The sequence below is a fragment of the Brachyistius frenatus genome, unplaced genomic scaffold (assembly GCF_029030835.1).
Source record: "Brachyistius frenatus isolate BFR_SWC_R1_liver_20210118 unplaced genomic scaffold, ASM2903083v1 Contig_161, whole genome shotgun sequence".
NCBI lineage: Eukaryota > Metazoa > Chordata > Actinopteri > Embiotocidae > Brachyistius > Brachyistius frenatus.
Genome location: NW_027210760.1, coordinates 883,547 through 903,174, shown reverse-complemented (window position 1 = coordinate 903,174; position 19,628 = coordinate 883,547). Strand labels below are relative to the sequence as shown.

The following is a 19,628-nucleotide window of genomic DNA, read 5'->3' as shown; positions in this document are numbered from 1 at the left end:
ATTTTGTTTTGAAATGTTTTATTTTAATTTTACAGCTAGATGTTTTTTTCTTTAAGATTTGAAAAACCGCTTATGCATAATACTGAATCTTTGCGCTTCCTCCATAGATACTAAACCAAATGAAACCAAAAACCAAATGTATGTTGTGCATATGAATGTTTTGCATCACTGTGACACTGTAATCAACTGCTCACTTTTTATGGGTTTGGGTGTGATTAAATATCTGAGAAACTACATTGCTCAACATCATTTTGGTTCCTCTTGGTGTCCATTATTGGGTAACGACAGCTTAAATGTAGTTTTCCACTGAAAATGATGTATAATGTTGCTTTGATTTTTTTCAGATAGAACGGGATGGAAAAAAACAAGAGTTCACTCACACAATACCTCAAACAAGTGAATAAATGTTTCATTTTACGCTGCAGTACTGCACTTTTAAATATATTAGGTTAAACTATCTTTATTGTTTTCATAAAATGAGAGTTACAATACAAGGAATGGCAAGCCAAAATGATGAATGTTTTACTGTATGTGACTCACACCACTAATTGCATGACATCCTCTGATGACTGATCCCTGGCTTTAGTGTTCTCCCGTACCTTTTGACGGGAAGTGTAACTCCAATGATTAATAACAAACACAACTAAATAGAACAGTTAAACAATAAAACACTAAAAAGGCCAACATGCAAGAGGGCAAGTACTGCTGTGAAGGATATAACAAACATTTAATTATTTTTGTTGTTGATCTGGATTCATTTAAATGAGTGTTTTAAAGGGGGGCAATATAACATTGTCCTGATGTCACACAATAATCCAACAATCCTCGGCAGGTGGAATTTTATTTCTTTCATTGGAAGGTATAGAAACAAGGTTGCAAATATCTATCCAATGTATCCTCTGTGTACTTTTCATTGTTTTAATTTTGTTACACATCTGGATGCAGATATATTTTTTTAAAATTCAACGTGTTTATTTCTCGTGGTCAAAAATGGATTAAACATGTGTTTCATATATTTATTCTTTTAATTGAGACATTTTTAATTAATTTTTCAGTTGTATCCCACATCTAATGCAAAAAGGACTTGTTGAAAATTGATGATAAAACATATACTTTTATTAATTTACAGGTTATGAAACTGTTCTAATTGTCATTTAATGAAAATTTCCACATGCATAATCTGTTCCATGCTGTAACAGCCCAAATCATCCCATGTCATCATAATTACGGTGTCTTATTTTGGGGAACTTTTTTGTTGGATGAGCAATCAAAGACTTCCTCTCTGAAAGGAGTATTTCTTGAGTCACTGACTCAAGAAGATTGCTCAACACACCCTGGCCATAGCCTATATAACAGAAGAAGAACACACAAGTTGTATTCAACAGGAGAAACATGAAGACTTTCCATCTGAGCATTCTACTAAGCCTAGCGGTCGCAGTTTACTGCGCACCAATAGTGCAGCAAGATGAACGCTTCGCAGAGGTATGTGTGCCTTATTATGCATGTGGTTTTACTATTGTATGATGAAGTGCTTTTGAACATTTTTCTTTATATTCTACAGGTTATGTTGATATTGAAATGATCCTTTTTAGGCATACTTCTTCCTTCCTTTATCTAATAGGTAATGAAGCTGATGTATTTTATCTATGATTTTTTTTTTCTTTTTCTCTTCTGTAGAGCTACCTGAAGAAGTTTTACAATCTAACAGAAGACAGCGACCCGACTGTCAGACGGGCAATCAGCCCGATTATCAAGAAGCTGATTGAGATGCAGAGATTCTTTGGTCTCGAGATCAGTGGGTCTCTGGATACTGACACTTTGGCCATGATGAAGAAGCCCCGCTGTGGTGTTCCAGATGGAAAAATTGGTCGTTTCTCCATTTTTGGAAACAACCTTAAGTGGGAGAAAAACAGCCTCACATACAGGTGAATTATCTGAAGAGACAATGGGTGAAAGGGATGTAGTAATACAGGCACAGCACGTAGTTCATTATTGAAGTGTATTTTCTGTTCCACAGGATTGAGAACTACACACCTGACATGTCTGCTGCAGAGGTGGATGACTCCATCGAGAAAGCTCTGCAAGTTTGGGCCAAAGTCACTCCTCTGAGATTCACAAGACTCTACAGTGGAACCGCTGACATCATGATCTCCTTTGGTCGCCAAGGTGAGTCCAAAATAACTTTCAATCATTTATGCTCAATTTGTTGGTTGTAACACTCCACAAAGCCTCTAATCATACTGATGAAGAGTACCTTGTCATTTTAATAAACCAGGAACATTTGGACTTATTTTTACATTAATTAAATAAAGGATAGTGTTTTTATTTGGTCTACTAAACTTAATATGACTATGATCTCACAGAACATGGTGATTTTTACCCCTTTGATGGACCTGACGGCACTCTTGCCCACGCCTTCGCCCCATCTCCTGGTATTGGAGGAGATGCTCATTTTGATGATGATGAGACCTTTACTTTCCGCTCAAACACAGGTACATTTTATTACTTTTACATTGCATGATGTCTTCTGATATTTTATAACTAGTCTGTTAATATATGTTTTCATATGATTTACCCTAGAGAAACTGTAACCAACCTGTCATATGTTTTCTGCTTTAGGCTACATCCTCTTCATGGTTGCTGCCCATGAGTTTGGCCACTCTCTGGGCTTGTCTCACTCTGATGATCCTGGTGCTCTCATGTACCCTATATACTCATACAATAACCCCGACTCCTTTGTTCTGCCCCAGGATGATGTAAACGGCATCCAATTCCTCTACGGTTAGTACTGATTGTCTGGATCATCACTGCCTGTTTGAGCAAATAGCACTTGATCTCTTTGATGAACTTATGCAAAAATGATTTCAGGTTACTTTGCTACAATGTAACATTAATTCCATATAACCTCCAGGTAAAAACAGGGATCCTGTTCAGCCTGGACCTACATCCCCCCCCACCCCTAATGCCTGTGATTCAACCATGGTATTGGATGCTGTTGCCACCCTGCGAGGAGAGATACTTTTCTTCAAGGACAGGTATCAAAGATGCTGAACGTGCACAGTTATGAATGCTGACGTTCATTAAGAGCACTTTTCTACACACTAAAGCTTTCTCCTGAACGAATAATGTTTTTTGATTGCGTTCTCAGGTTCTTCTGGCGTAGCTACTCTCAGAACAGTTCACCTCAGCAAACTCTCATCACAAACTTCTGGCCTAATGCTCCAGTCAATATCGATGCTGCTTATGAGAGCCCAGAGTCAGACAGTGTCTTACTCTTTAAAGGTATGTGCCTTTGTGTCCACCCAGTGTCACACTATTTGTACATCTACATTATTTGCCTGAATATAGATTTACTATAAAGTCCTCTTACTCCACAGATGATCAAGTGTGGGCTTTTAGGGGCTATGATCTTGTGCGTGGCTATCCTAAATTCATTTCCAGTTTCGGTCTGCCCAAAACCGTGAAGAAAGTAGATGCAGCCCTCTACGACAAAGCTTCTGGCAAGACTCTGTTCTTTGTTGGCAGCAATTACTACAGGTGGGTTTAAATGGGAGCTGAAATTAATTGAGAGGACGGATTATAGTGGGACAATGGTTTATGTGATGTATTTCAAATGATGAATTGGTCTCATTGCTGTCTCTTGCATCAGTTATGATGAGGCCAGAAAGACTATGGACCAGGGATTCCCGAAACGAGTGGATCAGACCTTCTCTGGCCTGACCAGCAAGGTGACGGCAGCTTTGCAATACAGAGGTTAGTAGCATGCAAACACTCAATAATTCAAGTTCTTCTGTATCCTTCAAGTCATAATTCAGCACTAACATGTAACATCTCTGTTGTGCAGGCTTTACTTACATCTACAGTGGACCCTACATGTTTGAGTACAGTCTGGCGAGTGGGAAGTTGTTCCGCGTGCTGAGGAACAGTTACTTCCTGCGCTGCACCAACTACTAGACCAGCTGACTTGCTAACTCTTGTTGACAATGAAGGCACGGTTAAAAAGGATTCATGATTTGTAACAACGAATCTTATTTTATTATATCAAATGATTCTGTTGCAAAATTACAGGTGCATACTGGATATATGCCTTTCCTGAGAACTTTTTATTTTTTTTAGATGTTAGCCATTGCTTTTTTAAATAAATATAACTTAATTTTCTTTCTTTTTTAAAATTATGTAATATTAATTATTTAATTATTGCTAATGCTATTTTTGTTGTTGTTTTGTGGGTGTAATGAAGAAACATTGTTATATGTTAACTAAACATTTTAACATTATTACAACTGCATATCTGTACACAGATTTGGACACCACTGTGACTAAATATATGAATGTATGTATGTATGAAAAGTGTACGAAGGCAAAATGTGACAGTGAGAATAAATTGGTACAACGAATCAGTACATTTTTGTGTCTTCTATAGAAATCTGAAAAAAGTATCTGTTCATTACTAGAAATACCGCTTTGCAGTTGAATGCTTCCACTGACCAGGCAAGTTGCAATTTATATCCATGTCTGTTCAGATTTATATGTAGTGACGGCTTCAAAAGGAATACCTATATATGTTCACATGCTTAGCCAGTAGGCAATGCTTCTTGATATGGGGTAATAATTAATAACATAATAATAACCTTAATATGTGGCTGTTGTTGCAAAGAACCAACCAATTCTAAAATGTCACCTATTCAGTGTCTGACCAAATGTGAAATATTGTCACAATTACATTACATTTAGCTGATGCTTTTATCCAAAGCAACTTACAACACACTGATGGTACACCATCGGGAGCAATTTGTTTTAGGGTTCAGTGTCTTGCTCAAGGACGCTTAGGCACGCGGACAGGAGGAGCTGAGATTGAACCACCAACCTTGTGATTAGTGTGCAACCCACTCTACCGACTGAGCTACAGCCTCCCTCTTACCTCCTCTTATGTTGACCTATGACCTTTGGGATATAAAACATCATCACTTCACCATTTTATCCTGTTAGATATTCTTGTAATACTTTGTCAAAATTAATGCGTACGGTGTTGTGAGGGCAAGTGGTTTGCTGATATTAACAATGGGAACATAGTGGACCATAGTGGCAGTGGAGTTATGATATGCACAAGCATAAGTTACAGAAACCAAACACAGGTGCATTTTATTGATGGCAGTTTAAAATATGAAGAGATTTCCTAACAACATGCCTTTCATCCGCCGCCATCTCCTCATGTTGTGGCATGACAATGCACAGCTCCATGTTAGAGGGATCCATACAGAATTCCTGGGAAGCTGAAACATCCCATTTCTTACATGCTCGCATAATCACCAGCTGTGTCACCCATCCAGCATGTTTGCGATGCTCTGGATCGCCGTAAACAACAGCATGTTCCAATTTCTGCAAATATCCATCAACTTCACACACCTATTGAACAGGAGCAGGCCAGCATTCCATCAACAATTTGATCAACTTGATGTGAATTAAATGTGTAAAAATGGATGAGAAAATGGTGGTTAGACCAGATACTGACTAGTTTTCTGCCCATTCACACCCCCCAATACAAAATGCATATATGTAACATATGTAAAATTATGCAAAATAATATAGAAAAAAAAAAAAAAAAAAAAAAAAGGTAAAACATGCTAATTTTAGATTGGGCTTTTATTAATCAGTCAAAGGAACATCTATGCTCTAATCATGATGATTTAGGAGTGAGCTCAGTGAACGACTGAAATGCTGGATGGAAGACATGTTACCACCTGGCTCAAGGCTGGAAACAAAAAGAGAAGGCCAACCAGAAAAAAAACATGGACAAGTGTACTGGTAGCAGAACAGCTTATTCTACAAATGAGGAGTAAACTACAATGTTGGAAAAATATGTAGTTAAACACATCCAGGCTGAAAGCAGCTCAGCTACAGCTGCCAATAACGGAAGGATGTGCTGGTAAAAAGTCACAGACTGTGAATGCGAAGGCTTATGGTAGCACTTTACCATTAATAGCGCATGGAAAGGCACAATTACGTTTGTATTCCATTGTGATTTAATTATTAGATGTGTTCTCATGACGTGTATGAACGCCTTTTCATTTCAGAACGGACTGGGGAGCAAATAATAAATGAATATAAAAACACAATTCAAAACATTAAATTGGCTTAATGTTACACTTTATACGCACAACAAATACAAGGCTTAAATGCTATAGTCAGTATCTGTTTTAGGATGGGGCAGGATCTCTCTCCTCAAACTAGGTGGCGTTGTCAGGCAACATTTTACCTTCTATTCATTTCATTTCACAGCTTTTAGTCTGCTGAAATTATTAAATTTTAAAACCCTCCCTACTGGGCTGACAATAACCTGCTCCAGATCAGGTTAGTTCTACAACCTAAGTCACCATGGTAAAGTAAGAAGTGAACCAACTTCATAGTACTGAAAACCCAGAATTAAACCTGAAGTTACCTCGATAACCACAAAAATCCTGCTTCATAGTACAGGCGTGAGGACAGGGCATCGGCCACCTTATTTGAAGCCCTTTGCTTGTTTTTTGTCTAAATTAAATTGCTGGAGGAAAAGAAACCAACGCATAAGCCATTAATTTGGGTTTTGGATTGTGGCATGAAGGTTAGTGGATTATGATCAGTGTACACCACTAAGTCTTACTCAACTCCCTGCATAAACTTCAAAGCGCTTAAAAGCCCATATGAGTGCTAACGCCTCCTTGTAAACTTTAAGAGACCACAATTTAACGTGCACAGGAGTGCTCAGATTGTCATATTCCTGTCTTTCCTTGTTTTTTCCCTCTGAGTTTCCCCGCCTTCCCTTCTTGTTTCTCTCTTCTCCCCTTGTCCATATTTGGTTTGTTTGGGTCGATGTGTGTCTATGGGTGTGGGCTGCGGGTGTGCCTTTTACCAGGCTCCAAAGGGACCACATTCCACTAATCACCTCCTGGCAGGACATCAACCCCTGGTCTTCATCTCTAACTTGTCAAATAATTTGTTCAGTTAACCCGGTATTGTACTTCAGGCCGCTCGCAGTAAGTTGAGCTTTCTCTTGTCCTTTGCCAAGTTTTGATCCATGTTTCTTTCTGCTTCGATTGAGTCCACCTGTGAGCGTGCCAGCCGCTTGACTGTTGCCCCAGATGGTTTTCCTGCTGTTCACTCTGGTGAATCCTCTGTGCCTGGAGAACTCACCTGTTCAGTCCTGCATCAGTCCACAGAGACCACCAGTCGACACCTACATGCTCAGTCCTGTGTTGATCCCCAGCGGTCACCATTCGATTCTCCCAACTCAGCCAAAATCTATGGATCAAAAGACGTAACAGAACAGTAACAAAACTAGTTAAACTTCAAGTATTTGAATTTTCTGTGTGAAACACTCTCCTCAAAAAAACTATTACTGAATGCCAGGAATATCTCAGACAAGCCTCCAATGTTATCACCCGGTAAAGGTAACGAAAAGGGAGGCTACTTACAGAAATTACTTTCAAAGGTAATTTATTTAACTCAAATTAATAAATGTACTAACTAAATGGTGAACTATTTAACTAGGAGACTCAATCATGTCAATCATGTTAGAAGTGTGCGGACGAGTGAAAACACAGTGCAAGAAATGTTGGATGGCACAACCAACCAAACAAAGGAAAAGATTGAGATGGATGCAGTTGGCCAGGCTCAGAGTGACCAATCAAGAGGGACAAAATAAAATCATCCGGAACATCAGCAACTAATGAACATAAGATTCTCAGGAAATGTGGCTGTTGATGGTAAAAAGTGACAGCCCATCTGGGTCTGTGAGTCCCCGAAGAGATTTTGGGAGAAGGCTCAGAGGAAGAACACCCCCAAGAAGAAAAGGAAGACGTGAGACAGAATTCCTTGAGTTGGTGAAGAAAAGATGGCTTCTACAGAAAGCATGGAAGAAAATGAAAGAACAAGAGAAGGAAGGTCTTGCAATCCTCAGGAGAGCAGCGCAGATCCAGAAACAGCAGGATAAGAAAGAAAACATCTTAGCAAGCTTCTTCTGAGACTTAAGATCGGCTTGAGGAGAAAAAGTTTGGCAAGCTTGAGACCACTGCCCAAGAACTGGAGAATCACATCTATTGAACAATTTGGTGACAGACACAAGAACAAGACGGTCTCTCCTGGGCATTGCCTTGTCCTTAGAGATCAAGCGGGAGGTAGAGAAAGCAATCAGCACTGGAGCAAATTATGTACCCTACGAGATTAAGAACTGTAAAACTGATGATAGTTGAATGGGAAATCCAATCGATCCCATTCATATAGAGCAGAGCTGTAATCACCTTTCTCTCAAATGAGAAAGATTCCTGGAACATCACCCAATTTAGAGAATCTGGCAAATGGATCTCTCGCACTGCAGCTCATCTCCCTCACCCTCAGTTTTTTACACATATGGCATCCAAAACTTTGTTTTTACCTATTTCAGCAACTGCTCTGTCTGCTACACAAGCCAAGAAACCACAGTTGTGTGTGTGTGTGTGTGTGTGTGTGTGTGTGTGTGTGTGTGTGTGTGTGTGTGTGTGTGTGTGTGTGTGTGTGTGTGTGTGTGTGTGTGTGTGTGTGTGTGTGTGTGTGTGTGTGTGTGTGTGTGCGTGTTTGAGTGCCAGGCCTTTGGTGGGTAAAAACTAATAGGTGATGCAACTGTTGGTTGCTGCTTGTATTTAAATCTAACAGGTTTCATGCCACAGCAGGAATTGATATGCACTAGAATGACACACAATGAAAAATAAAAGCATGCAAGTAAAATCAAGTGTAATAAAACCCATTTGAAACTGTGAAATCATGCAAGAAAAAAACAAGCTAGATAAAAACACAGCAATCATTATAATGTGAGATTGGGACATTCTAGAAGATTTTTTTTTTTATTGTATTTCTACTCACGTTGTTGATCGATCCTTATTTTTTGAATACGTAGTCAATATGAGTATTGATTTGTTTAACATCGAAGTACAAAGTGTTTAACCTGAGAGTAGTTAGCCTATGTGTCAATAATGAGTCATTGTTGGACAGCAATAAATCAAACTGCTGTTTGCTTATGGAACGTTAGACAGTGATCTCCAAACTTCGGTTGAGCAGAATGTAGAGAAAAGCCATTGTTTGGACATGATTGTAAAATCATTAGTGGAGACATGTGGGTCACGAGTACCATAGGGCAGCAGTTAATGAGGAAGGCAAGCACTTTCAATACAATGAACGGGCTCATGGTAGATATGTGTAGGCAGATTTTGACTCCCCGTAAGGTAAGTCTAGACCTGAACTATTTCAAAAGAGAGTACTCGTGAGAACACTTGGTTCTTTGATGCCTTTGATTTTCAATAAACCCACATTGCAACGGACTCAGAAGACTGTGTTAGGTTAAGTAGACTGTTGTGGCAGAGGACCCAAGCCATTCTATATAGATAGATAAAAGATAGATAAGACATTATTAATCCCACAGTGGGGGATTTTAGTCATCACAGCAGCAAAGAAACACATTTTGAAAATAAAGGTGCACACAAAAAGAAAAAAATACAAATGCGTAGACAATAAAATAAGATAGAGAAATCTAATTTTTGTATTTATTGATTCTATTCTAAATTCTGGTGAGGGATTCTCCACCCCAAACATCCCCCCACACTTAAATGTTGGCAGTCCTTTCAAAACTAGGTCAATATATTAGTCCGTGTAACACACCCAGATTTGTCCTGGTAGAATGTTGTTCAGAAAAGTTCAGGCTCCTTATTTTAAGGAGACCTAGCTAAAGAGGTTTGAGTCAAAAATGGTAAGATTTATAATATACAGTTATAAATAAAATAAATAAAAATAAGATTGGAAATAAATTACTTGTTGGTTTTTTATCTATTTATTTATTGCAATACTTCCACCCATACTGTGTTTACTAGTGTTGTTCAATTTACTTGAGGCATTGTTGCACACATTATGTGTGACATATGTTCCCAGAGTTGGGAAACAGTGCCTGTAATGTAGTTTCCCATAATTAACAATATATAAATGTCACAGTAATAGATGCATCGATACATATTTAAAGAGAATATTTCTGATCAATAAGTATTAACAATAACTGCCTAAAGCCTACGCAAGGAAAAGGACATATACAGCAAGCCAGTTGTATTGTATGCAGTGCAGCACCCATACACATGTTACAGTATAGAGGAAGTTATTGTTGTATCATTTGACTGGAACCTATGTATTACAAGTTGTCAAAGAGTTTGTTGAGTAAAGTAGTCACGGGAATATAAATTGACCGCTGATTCAGAATGAGATGCGAAGGGTTTTCTTCACGGCATGACCCAGCTTGTTTGAGTTTGCTCACAAGGTGAGTCCATTATTAGTAGAAAGAGCAGCCTGAGGGCAGAGTTGACAGTTTGCGAGTAAAGATGTTTGGATTCAAGACAGACTGCCTTTAAATTCTTGGCAGAAAACGACTATTAAGATAAGCATCTTGAAAATATTCAGTCATTTATTCCTTTGCCACCTCCTCCTGGATGAAAATGAAGCATAAATGAAATGATAATATGATAATGATAAAGAAAATGATACCGATTGCCCCTCAATAACCCAGATGTGAGCAGATGTAATGATCTTTAAGGTTTTACTTTTGGGATTTAAACTTCAAAATCACTTGTTTTATTTATTCTGTTTTTATCTAGGAATAAATTATAATGAATCTTTAAATCTATTGTTACTATAAGGAAGTGTCATAATTACTGACTTGTTTTGGGAAACTTTTTCATGACTGATATTCCCCTGTAAGCCATAAATGGAATAGCTCTTGAATCACCGGCTCAAGATAGTTGCTCAACACGCCCACAGCCCATATGATGACTGACTCCAATGTTGACACAACTAAATTCAATAAGGAACCATGAGGTCCGTCCATCTGTGTATCTTACTAAGCCTGGCAGTTGTGGTTTGCTGCATGCCTGTTTCAGAAGTTACTGTGAAAGATGAAGGTTTTGCAGAGGTATGTGTTGTTTGCTTTAGATGTATAAGAACAGATAAGGAGGCACAGTGGTGCAATGGTTAGCATTGTCGCCTCACAGTGAAAAGGTTCCAGGTTTGAATCTGGGCCTGAGCCTTTCTGTGTGGAGTTTGAATGTTCTCCCTGTGCCTGCGTGGGTTCTCTCCGGGTACTCCGGCTTCCTCCCACCATCCAAAAAACATGCACTTCAGGTTAATTGGTGGTTCTACAAAATGCCCTTAGGTGTGAATGAGAGCGTGAATGGTCTTTGTTTCCATCTGTCTGTAAGTGTTGGCCCTGTGATGGACTAGCAACCTGTCCAGGGTGTACCCTATCTTTGCCCAAAGTGAGCTGGGATAGGCAAAAGCCCCCCCCCACCCCCCTCCCCTCCTCGCTGACCTTAGCGAATGAAAGCATGCATGAGTTTCACGGTGACCTTTTGGGAGCTCTGTACACTATGCCTGTTTGTGTGAGAGATTTTTGTAAAACCATGCTTGCACACCACATTCACTGTTCTAAATACAAGTTTTGCTAGTAAGAATATTATATAAACTGCAACTGAAGTATCACAGTGAAAATGATATAACAGGAAAACACAGAAAGGACCAATGTCAACTCAAACCAACGTGCTGATGACGGTTTATCTAACACATTCTGATCTTCATCATGTTCATGCAGGTCCAAGCGTCTCTAGCTGTCATCTCACCTTTTCCATGACCCACCCACAGACTCTATCTCCTTCCTGTTGTTCTAAATAGGCCTGTTCAGACTCTTGCAGGAATGTTTTATTGCCCAGTCATGCATCTTTCTCTGCTCTTCTACCCGTATCCAAAACATTTAAAATGAGTGTTTCAGGAAATAAGCAACGAGTTTATTACAACTTCCCAGCTGAGTAGAACCTGAGAGAAAAAGATAAATAAAGTACCAGGAGTTATTATTTTTTCTTTCTCAAAAGAATTATGGAGGCTGCACTGCCTGTTCAAACTGTTATGATAGTGGTGATTTTAGCACTCTGTGGAGCTGTGCCCACTACCTCACCCAGCCAAGAAGTGCTCTCAAAAGCCCAGGTAAACATCTATATATGTTCATTAATATCTTAAACCATTTGTTGGTATTATTTATTGTTATTATACCATTGTATTTTCTAGATAGGAAAAAAACAAAACATGTATAGTATGAAAATGTATTGCTTCCTACATGGAAAGTAACGTCTTTTCTCGTGTAGGCTCAATATTTTCAGGGTTTGTATTTGATTGAGTTGTTGTGCTGTCCGTCCTGGTTAAAATAGGCAGTAAAGGAAATTCAATAAATATGAGAGAAAAAGGTTATAACTCTGAAAGGGAAAGTTAACCTGATCAAAGATTAAAATTCTTGTCATGTCAGTGATTTGGCGAAACCTGTGGTCACCGTGGTCAGAGCTTACCATGATCATCTCCCAGTTGTGGAAGCAGTTAACAGTACATGCACAACTGTTTTTGGTAGAAATACAACAAAGGAGCTGTATCTGTTTACTATGCAGTCAAACCAACTCATACTATTTTTGGAAAAGTCATTGAATAAATGGTCTTTTTTCATCATGCAATGGGCAACTGGGATCTTATTACATGCTGAGTAGGTTTCCACACAACAGCATGAGCTGAACAGTAAACAATGAGGCTGATATCAACGGGGGGAAAAAAAAAAATCACAAACGGGGTTACAGACATGCAGACTTTCGCACTTACAGTTAAAAAGACAATATAGAGATGTGAATGATGGGCTTTGACAAGAAATCCTGACCATTAGTATACAAATATTTGGTTTGTTTTCATGCAAATGAAAACCATTATTACTTTATATCAAAACTGCAAAATATTATTTTTAATTGATCTTTTCCCAAAATTCTGCATTTAAATTATAATGCCTAATCAATCAATGTCATACGGAGTTTAATCTACATGTGAAGATTGTGTGTTTCTGTTTCTTTGTGCAGAACTATCTGTCCCTGTTTTTCTCTGATGTGGGGGTCAGCGCCCCCAGCACAGTCTGGCGCAGCTCTCTCGACTCATTTGAAGTCACTCTCAGAAAAATGCAGGAGTTTTTTGGTCTGGAGGTGACGGGGCAGTTGGACTCCAACACCCTGGAAGTGATGAGTCGCCCCCGCTGTGGTTTTACAGATGTGACCAGATACAGCCACTTCGACGGTCAACCAAAGTGGGACAAAACTGTGGTCACATACAGGTAGCACAAATGCTAACTAGCAAGCATGCAGTTCAAAACATAAAGCACAATAGAGTTCTTGTCGAAGAATTTGTCAACTATTTTCACTCTCACGCTGCTCCAGGATAACAGACTACACACCAGACCTGAGTGAAAGTGATGTGAATGCCAACATAGCCAAGGCTCTGAAACTCTACAGTGACGTCATTCCTCTGGATTTTAAGCAAATCGACAGTGGCACAGCTGACATCATGATCATGTTCAAGGCTCGAGGTAATGCTGCTCTTTTGGTGCATTTAAATTTGGGGGGGATTTTGAGCTAATTTTACTCTTCTACTCTCAAAATCAGAGCATGGAGATTTCGCACCATTCGATGGGGAGAACGGAGTATTGGCACATGCATTTTCCCCTGGAGAAGGTCATGGAGGCGACACCCACTTTGATGAGGATGAAAACTGGACTCTAACATCAGCAGGTGCAGACCTTCAGACACATTGTAGATGTAATGCTATAGCTGGTTACGCCACAGTAACTTTACAAGTGTGTAATGTATATGCAGGAGCGAACTTGTTTTTGGTGGCAGCCCATGAGTTTGGCCATGCACTGGGATTGTCCCACTCTCAGGTCCAGACAGCCCTGATGTATCCCACCTACAAGTATGTCAACACGGAGGGGTACAAGCTACCAGATGATGACAGAGAGGGAGTACAGGTTATCTATGGTAAGAGCCCAACTAATACACATACTGATAATTGCAAGACTATATTCCAGAAATACAGTAGATATTTCTAACAGTGATAAACTCTCTTAATGAGCCTCTCCTGCCATTTCTCTCTTTTGTCTCTTAAAGGAGTTAGAGCAACATCAGATCAACCCGACCCAAATCCACAGCCCACCAAAACACCTTTGCCAAAACCACGACCTGGGCCTGAACCCACATCCGAACCGGCTCCAGACAGGTGCAACATGAACATGATTTTTGATGCTGCAGCCTCCATTCAAAGGAATCTTTACTTTTTTAAAGATGGGTGAGACTTTAATGCACTACAATGACTTAAATGTTTTAGTATAGAGTATTTCAGCATTGTCCACTTACTGAGGATTTTTGGTCTTTCTTCTGTCAGATATTTCTGGAGGAGGGGCAGCTCCTGGACCGGCATCACTATGGGCAAAGTTCAGTCTGTCTGGCCTAGAATCAGCAAAGTTGATGCTGCTTATGAGTATAAGAAACAGAATACTATCACTTTCTTTGAAGGTACAAAATTAACTTAGTTAATGATTCATAAAAAAATATATAAAAATGGCAAAAAGCATTAAAGAAATGTTAAGACCAGTGGAGAAGATAACCCTTTCTTGTTCACACCACAGGGGATCATTACTGGAAAATCAGGGGAAATATTATCCTACCTGGCTATCCCAAACCTCTTACAGACATTGGCCTCCCTGCATCTGTCACCAAGGTAGATGCTGCTGTTCATGTGTCATTTACAAGGAGAACTCTCCTCTTTGTGAACAACAAATTCTGGAGGTGAGTTACGTAGACAGACTAAATTTATGGGCTGATTCCAGATTTAGACAGATATTGAGGGATCATGAACACTTCTTTTCATATCACTCATATAGCTACAGCGAAAAAAGGGGCAGAATGGATGGTGGGTTCCCAAAATTCATTCACAGAGAGCTCCCTGGGATCGGCCACAGAGTGGATGCTGCTTTTGAGAACAGAGGTAAGTTACAGTCAAAGCCCCTCCAGCCGTTGCATAATGCTCTTGTTTGGCATGATACTAATGATACACCTCTTTTTCAGGCTACCTGTACTTCACATATGGATTCAGGCAAACAGAGTACCACTACCAACGAAGAAGAGCTCTTCGCACTCTTTTGAACAATAGATGGATGGATTGCTGAAGAAATAAAGACCCGAAAATGTACACATTCATACATACAGCTGTAAGCATGCAACAAAGCAGCGGTTTTTAACCAGCAACATTATTATATGCATATAGCTGTTTGCAGCTACTCACTAGAAATCTGCAAGAAAGGAAATGCATTTTTAAGTTGTTTAACAATGCTGAATAGGCAAAAACTCTTGAACATGCACCAATTAACATGATTTAATAAAGCATCAAGAATGATTTAAAATACTTCTTCTTGCCTGAATATGTAATGGTAATGAAGATGCAAGACCTTCGCCCTTTGTAACTGTGTGTATTTGTGTGTGTGTTTGTGTATCTAAGCGTGTTCAGTAGCTCACTGAGAGGAGATGTTACAAAAGGTGAAACAATAATTAAGCTTCTTTTAAAACCCCATAAAGGAAAAGCTTGTTCTCGTTTGGAGGACCCACTGAAAAAATGTTTACTGTTTGCACACTTGTCAAACTATGGAGATGTTTAATTTTTTCACTGAAAACGCATGTAAGGCAACAGTAAAATGTTAAGACATTTAGTGGATATGTTCAGTTCTAGTATGACTTATCCTGTAGTATCCACACTCTTGTGCAAACACAAATAAAAACATTAATCCAATTTCTTTGATTAAATAAATTAGGCTATGATCGGTTGCATTGATAATTTCATCTGGCCCCTATTATTTAATATATTGCTTTAAGTTTTTCATTTTTATGGAAAATTATACTTTGAAGATACATATTTGGTTCAGTTTATGTAATCAGTACCCTCCAAAAGTTGATTAACAGTAGAGTGAAATGTATGTTTATGTTAGACATTTTAATTCAAGATAAAATCATGGCAATGAGTAAGAGAGACTGGCAATGGCTTTTATTTCATGATATATATGCTAATTTCATGTCAATGAATTTATGTGTAATCTATACATTAGGTATAAGCAGCAAAATGAATAAATTTCTTTTATATTGCTAACATACCTTTGGAGGGCTCTGTACAGTAGACATATTTGGCACCAACTACAACAACCATAATGCCCAGCTACTGATGATGTCAGGGAACACACCTCCCACTGTGATTGGCTGATCCCTCTGCTGCTGATGGTGAAGTGGCTCTGAGTGTGTATCCTGATCTTCCAATCCAAAATGTCACCCAGTGGATTTCCAAAAGGGTTAAGCAACACAGTGCAACTTACTTGGAGCAGTCTATGATTAACTATATGTGTATAAGCACGGTGCATAAATGAGGACGCATTTATACAACGTGTTTAAGTCTGCGATTAATGTCAATAAAATACAAATCACAGAAAAAGGTTCTAGTTTGTCTAAAATTACACTGCAGAATATCTACTCTTTACCAATGTATTTGCATCCATAATCTTTATAGTATATAGTTTATCACACTTTGTATACAAGACAGCAGAATGTTACTGTTTTATTTAGAAGAAATAACGTAATACATGTGCGACTGACTTTAGAATGTCACCAATTAATCTTTTATTTTTGGACTTTCTTCAATGATTCTGGAGCTGTTACACCACTATCTATTTAGTTGAATTTTTGTACTGCTATAAGGAGATTCCCTGACCAGCTATCTATCGTAGCAGAACCTCCTTAAACCTTTGATCAAAGGAAAGAATACTTCAAGGTTTTAGGATTGGATAGGTTGTTCCCTTTGATTTTGTACATTTAAAATTCACTTTGCTCAGTTGTGACCATAAAGGCTCACACCACAGAGGTTCTCAGTCATTAAATTATCGTGGCCGTGCTGGTTGTTTTTGTCCTGCAGGTTGAGTTTACTAAAATGTTGAAAAACTGGTGATGTGATAGGAAACTCCACAGACATGAAATAGGGCTGTACTCATTTTAGAATTAAGCACAGGGGGCTCCCTGGAGAGGTCCAATGAACTAAACTGTTTCTTCAACAGGTTTAGTTCACCGCCCTCATCTGTCTCCTCCACACCTCACACCTCCAAAACACCTCTGCTGCCTCCCCCCCTCTCCCCTCTGCGCCCCCTGGTGAACTGCATAGAGCCCTCAATCTCACAGGGCTCTTCCTCCATCCATCCCCCCTCACCCCTCACCCCCCTCTCTGTGACGACTGGCCAGGTTAGGAGACAGCTGGAGAGAATCCACCAGCGCAAGGCTGCAGGACCTGACGGCATCAGCCCCGGGGTCCTGAAGACCTGACGGCATCAGCCCCGGGGTCTTGAAGACCTGACGGCATCAGCCCCGTGGTCCTGAAGACCTGCGCCGCCCAGCTGGCTGAGGTCCTACAACACCTCTTCAACCTGAGCCTGAAACAGGAGGAAGTCCCGGTGCTGTGGAAGACGTCCTGCCTGGTTCCAGTCCCCAAGAAGAAGACTCCATCTGGCCTCAACGACTACCGTCCGGTTGCCCTCACATCTCATGTGATGAAGGTGCTGGAGAGGCTGGTCTTGTCCCACCTCAGGCTGCTGGTGAAATCTTCACTGGACCCTCTGCAATTTGCGTACCAGCCTCATGTGGGAGTGGACGACGCCATCATCTACCTGCTGCAACGAGCTCAGTCTCACCTGGATGGAACCGGTGACTCTGTGAGAATCACTTTCTTTGATTTCTCCAGTGCATTCAACACCATCCAACCACTGCTGCTGAGTGAGAAGCTGCGGGTGGTGGGGGTGGACGCGTCCACCGTCTCCTGGATCAATGACTACCTGACAGGCAGACCACAGTTTGTCCGTCTGGGCAGTGTGCTGTCTGATACGGTGGTCAGTGGTACTGGAGCTCCTCAGGGAACTGTTCTGTCTCCCTTTCTGTTCACCTTATACAACACTGACTTCCAGAACAACTCAGAGTCCTGCCATCTGCAGAAGTTCTCTGATGACTCTGCAGTGGTGGGATGTATAAGGGATGGACGGGAGGAGGAGTCAGTGGACGATGTATAAGGGATGGACAGGAGGACGAGTACAGGGCAGTAGTGGAGGACTTTGTGGAGTGGGCGGGAAGGAATCACCTGCTCCTGAACGTGGCCAAGACCAGAGAGATGGTGGTCGACTTCAGGAGGAAGGCGACGGCTCCACAACCGCTGAGAGTTCTGGGAGTGGAGGTGGACATGGTGGAGGAGTACAAGTACCTGGGTGTGTCCATCGACAACAGACTGAACTGGAAGACCAACATCAATGCTGTCTACAAGAAGGTGATGAGTCGACTCTTTTTCTTGAGGAAACTTCGATCCTTCAATGTGTGCAGCCAGATGTTGGAGATGTTCTACCAGTCTGTTGTGGCCAGTGCTTTGTACTTCGCTGGGGTCTGCTGGGGGAGCAGCATTGGAGCCGGTGACACCAACAAACTCAACAAGCTGGTTAAGAAGGCCGGCTCCATCATCGGCTACAAACTAGATAGCCTGGAAAAGGTGGTGGAGAGGAGGACGCTGAACAAACTATTGTCCATCTTGGATAATCCTGTCCACCCTCTCTACCACCTGCTGCAGGGACAGCGGAGCACTTTCTCTAAAAGGTTCCTCCAGCTCCGCTGTCACAAGGACAGATACAGGAGATCATTCCTGCCCACTGCCATAAGACTTTACAATAACTCACCTCTGGCAAAATCCATCACAGTACAAAAACACTGTTGACTGTGTTTCTTGGTTGCTTGTATATTATATGTATATTATATATATAGATATATACTGTACCGTATGTATATATATATATATATATATATATATATATATGTTGACTGTGTTTATTGGTTTGTTGTATATAATATATATAGATATTTAATGTACTGTATATATACTGTATGTACTGTGCATTTTATATTTTATATTTATATTTTTTATTTTGTTGCTTTTCTATTATATTATTCTATTCTATTATTATTTTATTCTATTGTTTCTATTATTGCTCCTGTATGTATGCTGCTGTGGCGAAAAAATTTCCCCTCGGGGATTAATAAAGTATATACCTACCTACCTACCTACCTACCTACCTACCTACCTACTTGTAGGCTACTTTACTGAAGGATTTGCATCTTATGTTAGACTTCTAACACACTACACTTCAGAAGGAAACATTATAGTTTACACAACTGCATTATTTCACAGCTTTTCTTCATATGCTATTTACAATTTTGTCATCTTGATTGTCTATAGGTTTCTGTAAATTTTCTGATTTTCCACTATTGCATGTCTGTCCATCCTGAAAGAGGGATCCCTCCTTAGTTGGACTTCTCTGGTTTTATTATATTTCTTAATCCCAATAAGCGTTTTTGGTTTCTTTGGTTTTTTTTGTTGTTGTTGTTGTTTTTTATCTTAGTTTATTTTTTTCAAGACTCAAGACAACAGGATGTATGTTGAAGGCACATTTGTGATATTTATAGTTGACATTCAAGACATATAATGAACTGATCAAATTCAATATATCATTAACAACCAGTGGTTTCTATCCTTCTTGTCCTGTGAAGGGATCTTACAAGTCAGTGTTTAGTTTGGACTCTTAACCTTCCTGCTGTACTCGGGTCTTTCGTTGCATCAAAATGGTGAAAACGGGTCACGAAAGACCCGAGTGCAGCAGGAAGGTTAATCATGTT

General features: G+C 39.9%; 2 protein-coding genes across 2 annotated transcripts; both read left to right on the top strand.

The window, feature by feature from the left end:
- The first annotated feature begins 1,392 nt into the window (after nt 1-1,392).
- Nucleotides 1,393-4,397, top strand: LOC138631615 (collagenase 3-like). Its single transcript, XM_069716669.1, has 10 exons — nt 1,393-1,482; nt 1,678-1,925; nt 2,018-2,166; nt 2,364-2,492; nt 2,620-2,781; nt 2,912-3,035; nt 3,149-3,282; nt 3,378-3,537; nt 3,650-3,753; nt 3,845-4,397. Exons 1-10 carry the CDS (start codon nt 1,393-1,395, stop codon nt 3,952-3,954), a joined length of 1,410 nt encoding a protein of 469 aa, XP_069572770.1. The 3' UTR covers nt 3,955-4,397.
- A 7,416-nt stretch (nt 4,398-11,813) lies between these two features.
- On the top strand, nt 11,814-15,088 carry LOC138631614 (collagenase 3-like). Its single transcript, XM_069716668.1, has 10 exons — nt 11,814-12,021; nt 12,927-13,174; nt 13,278-13,426; nt 13,503-13,628; nt 13,713-13,874; nt 14,004-14,181; nt 14,278-14,408; nt 14,522-14,681; nt 14,777-14,880; nt 14,961-15,088. The coding sequence occupies exons 1-10, from the start codon at nt 11,914-11,916 to the stop codon at nt 15,059-15,061; spliced, it is 1,467 nt and encodes a 488-aa protein (XP_069572769.1). The 5' UTR covers nt 11,814-11,913; the 3' UTR covers nt 15,062-15,088.
- Nucleotides 15,089-19,628: the final 4,540 nt, after the last annotated feature.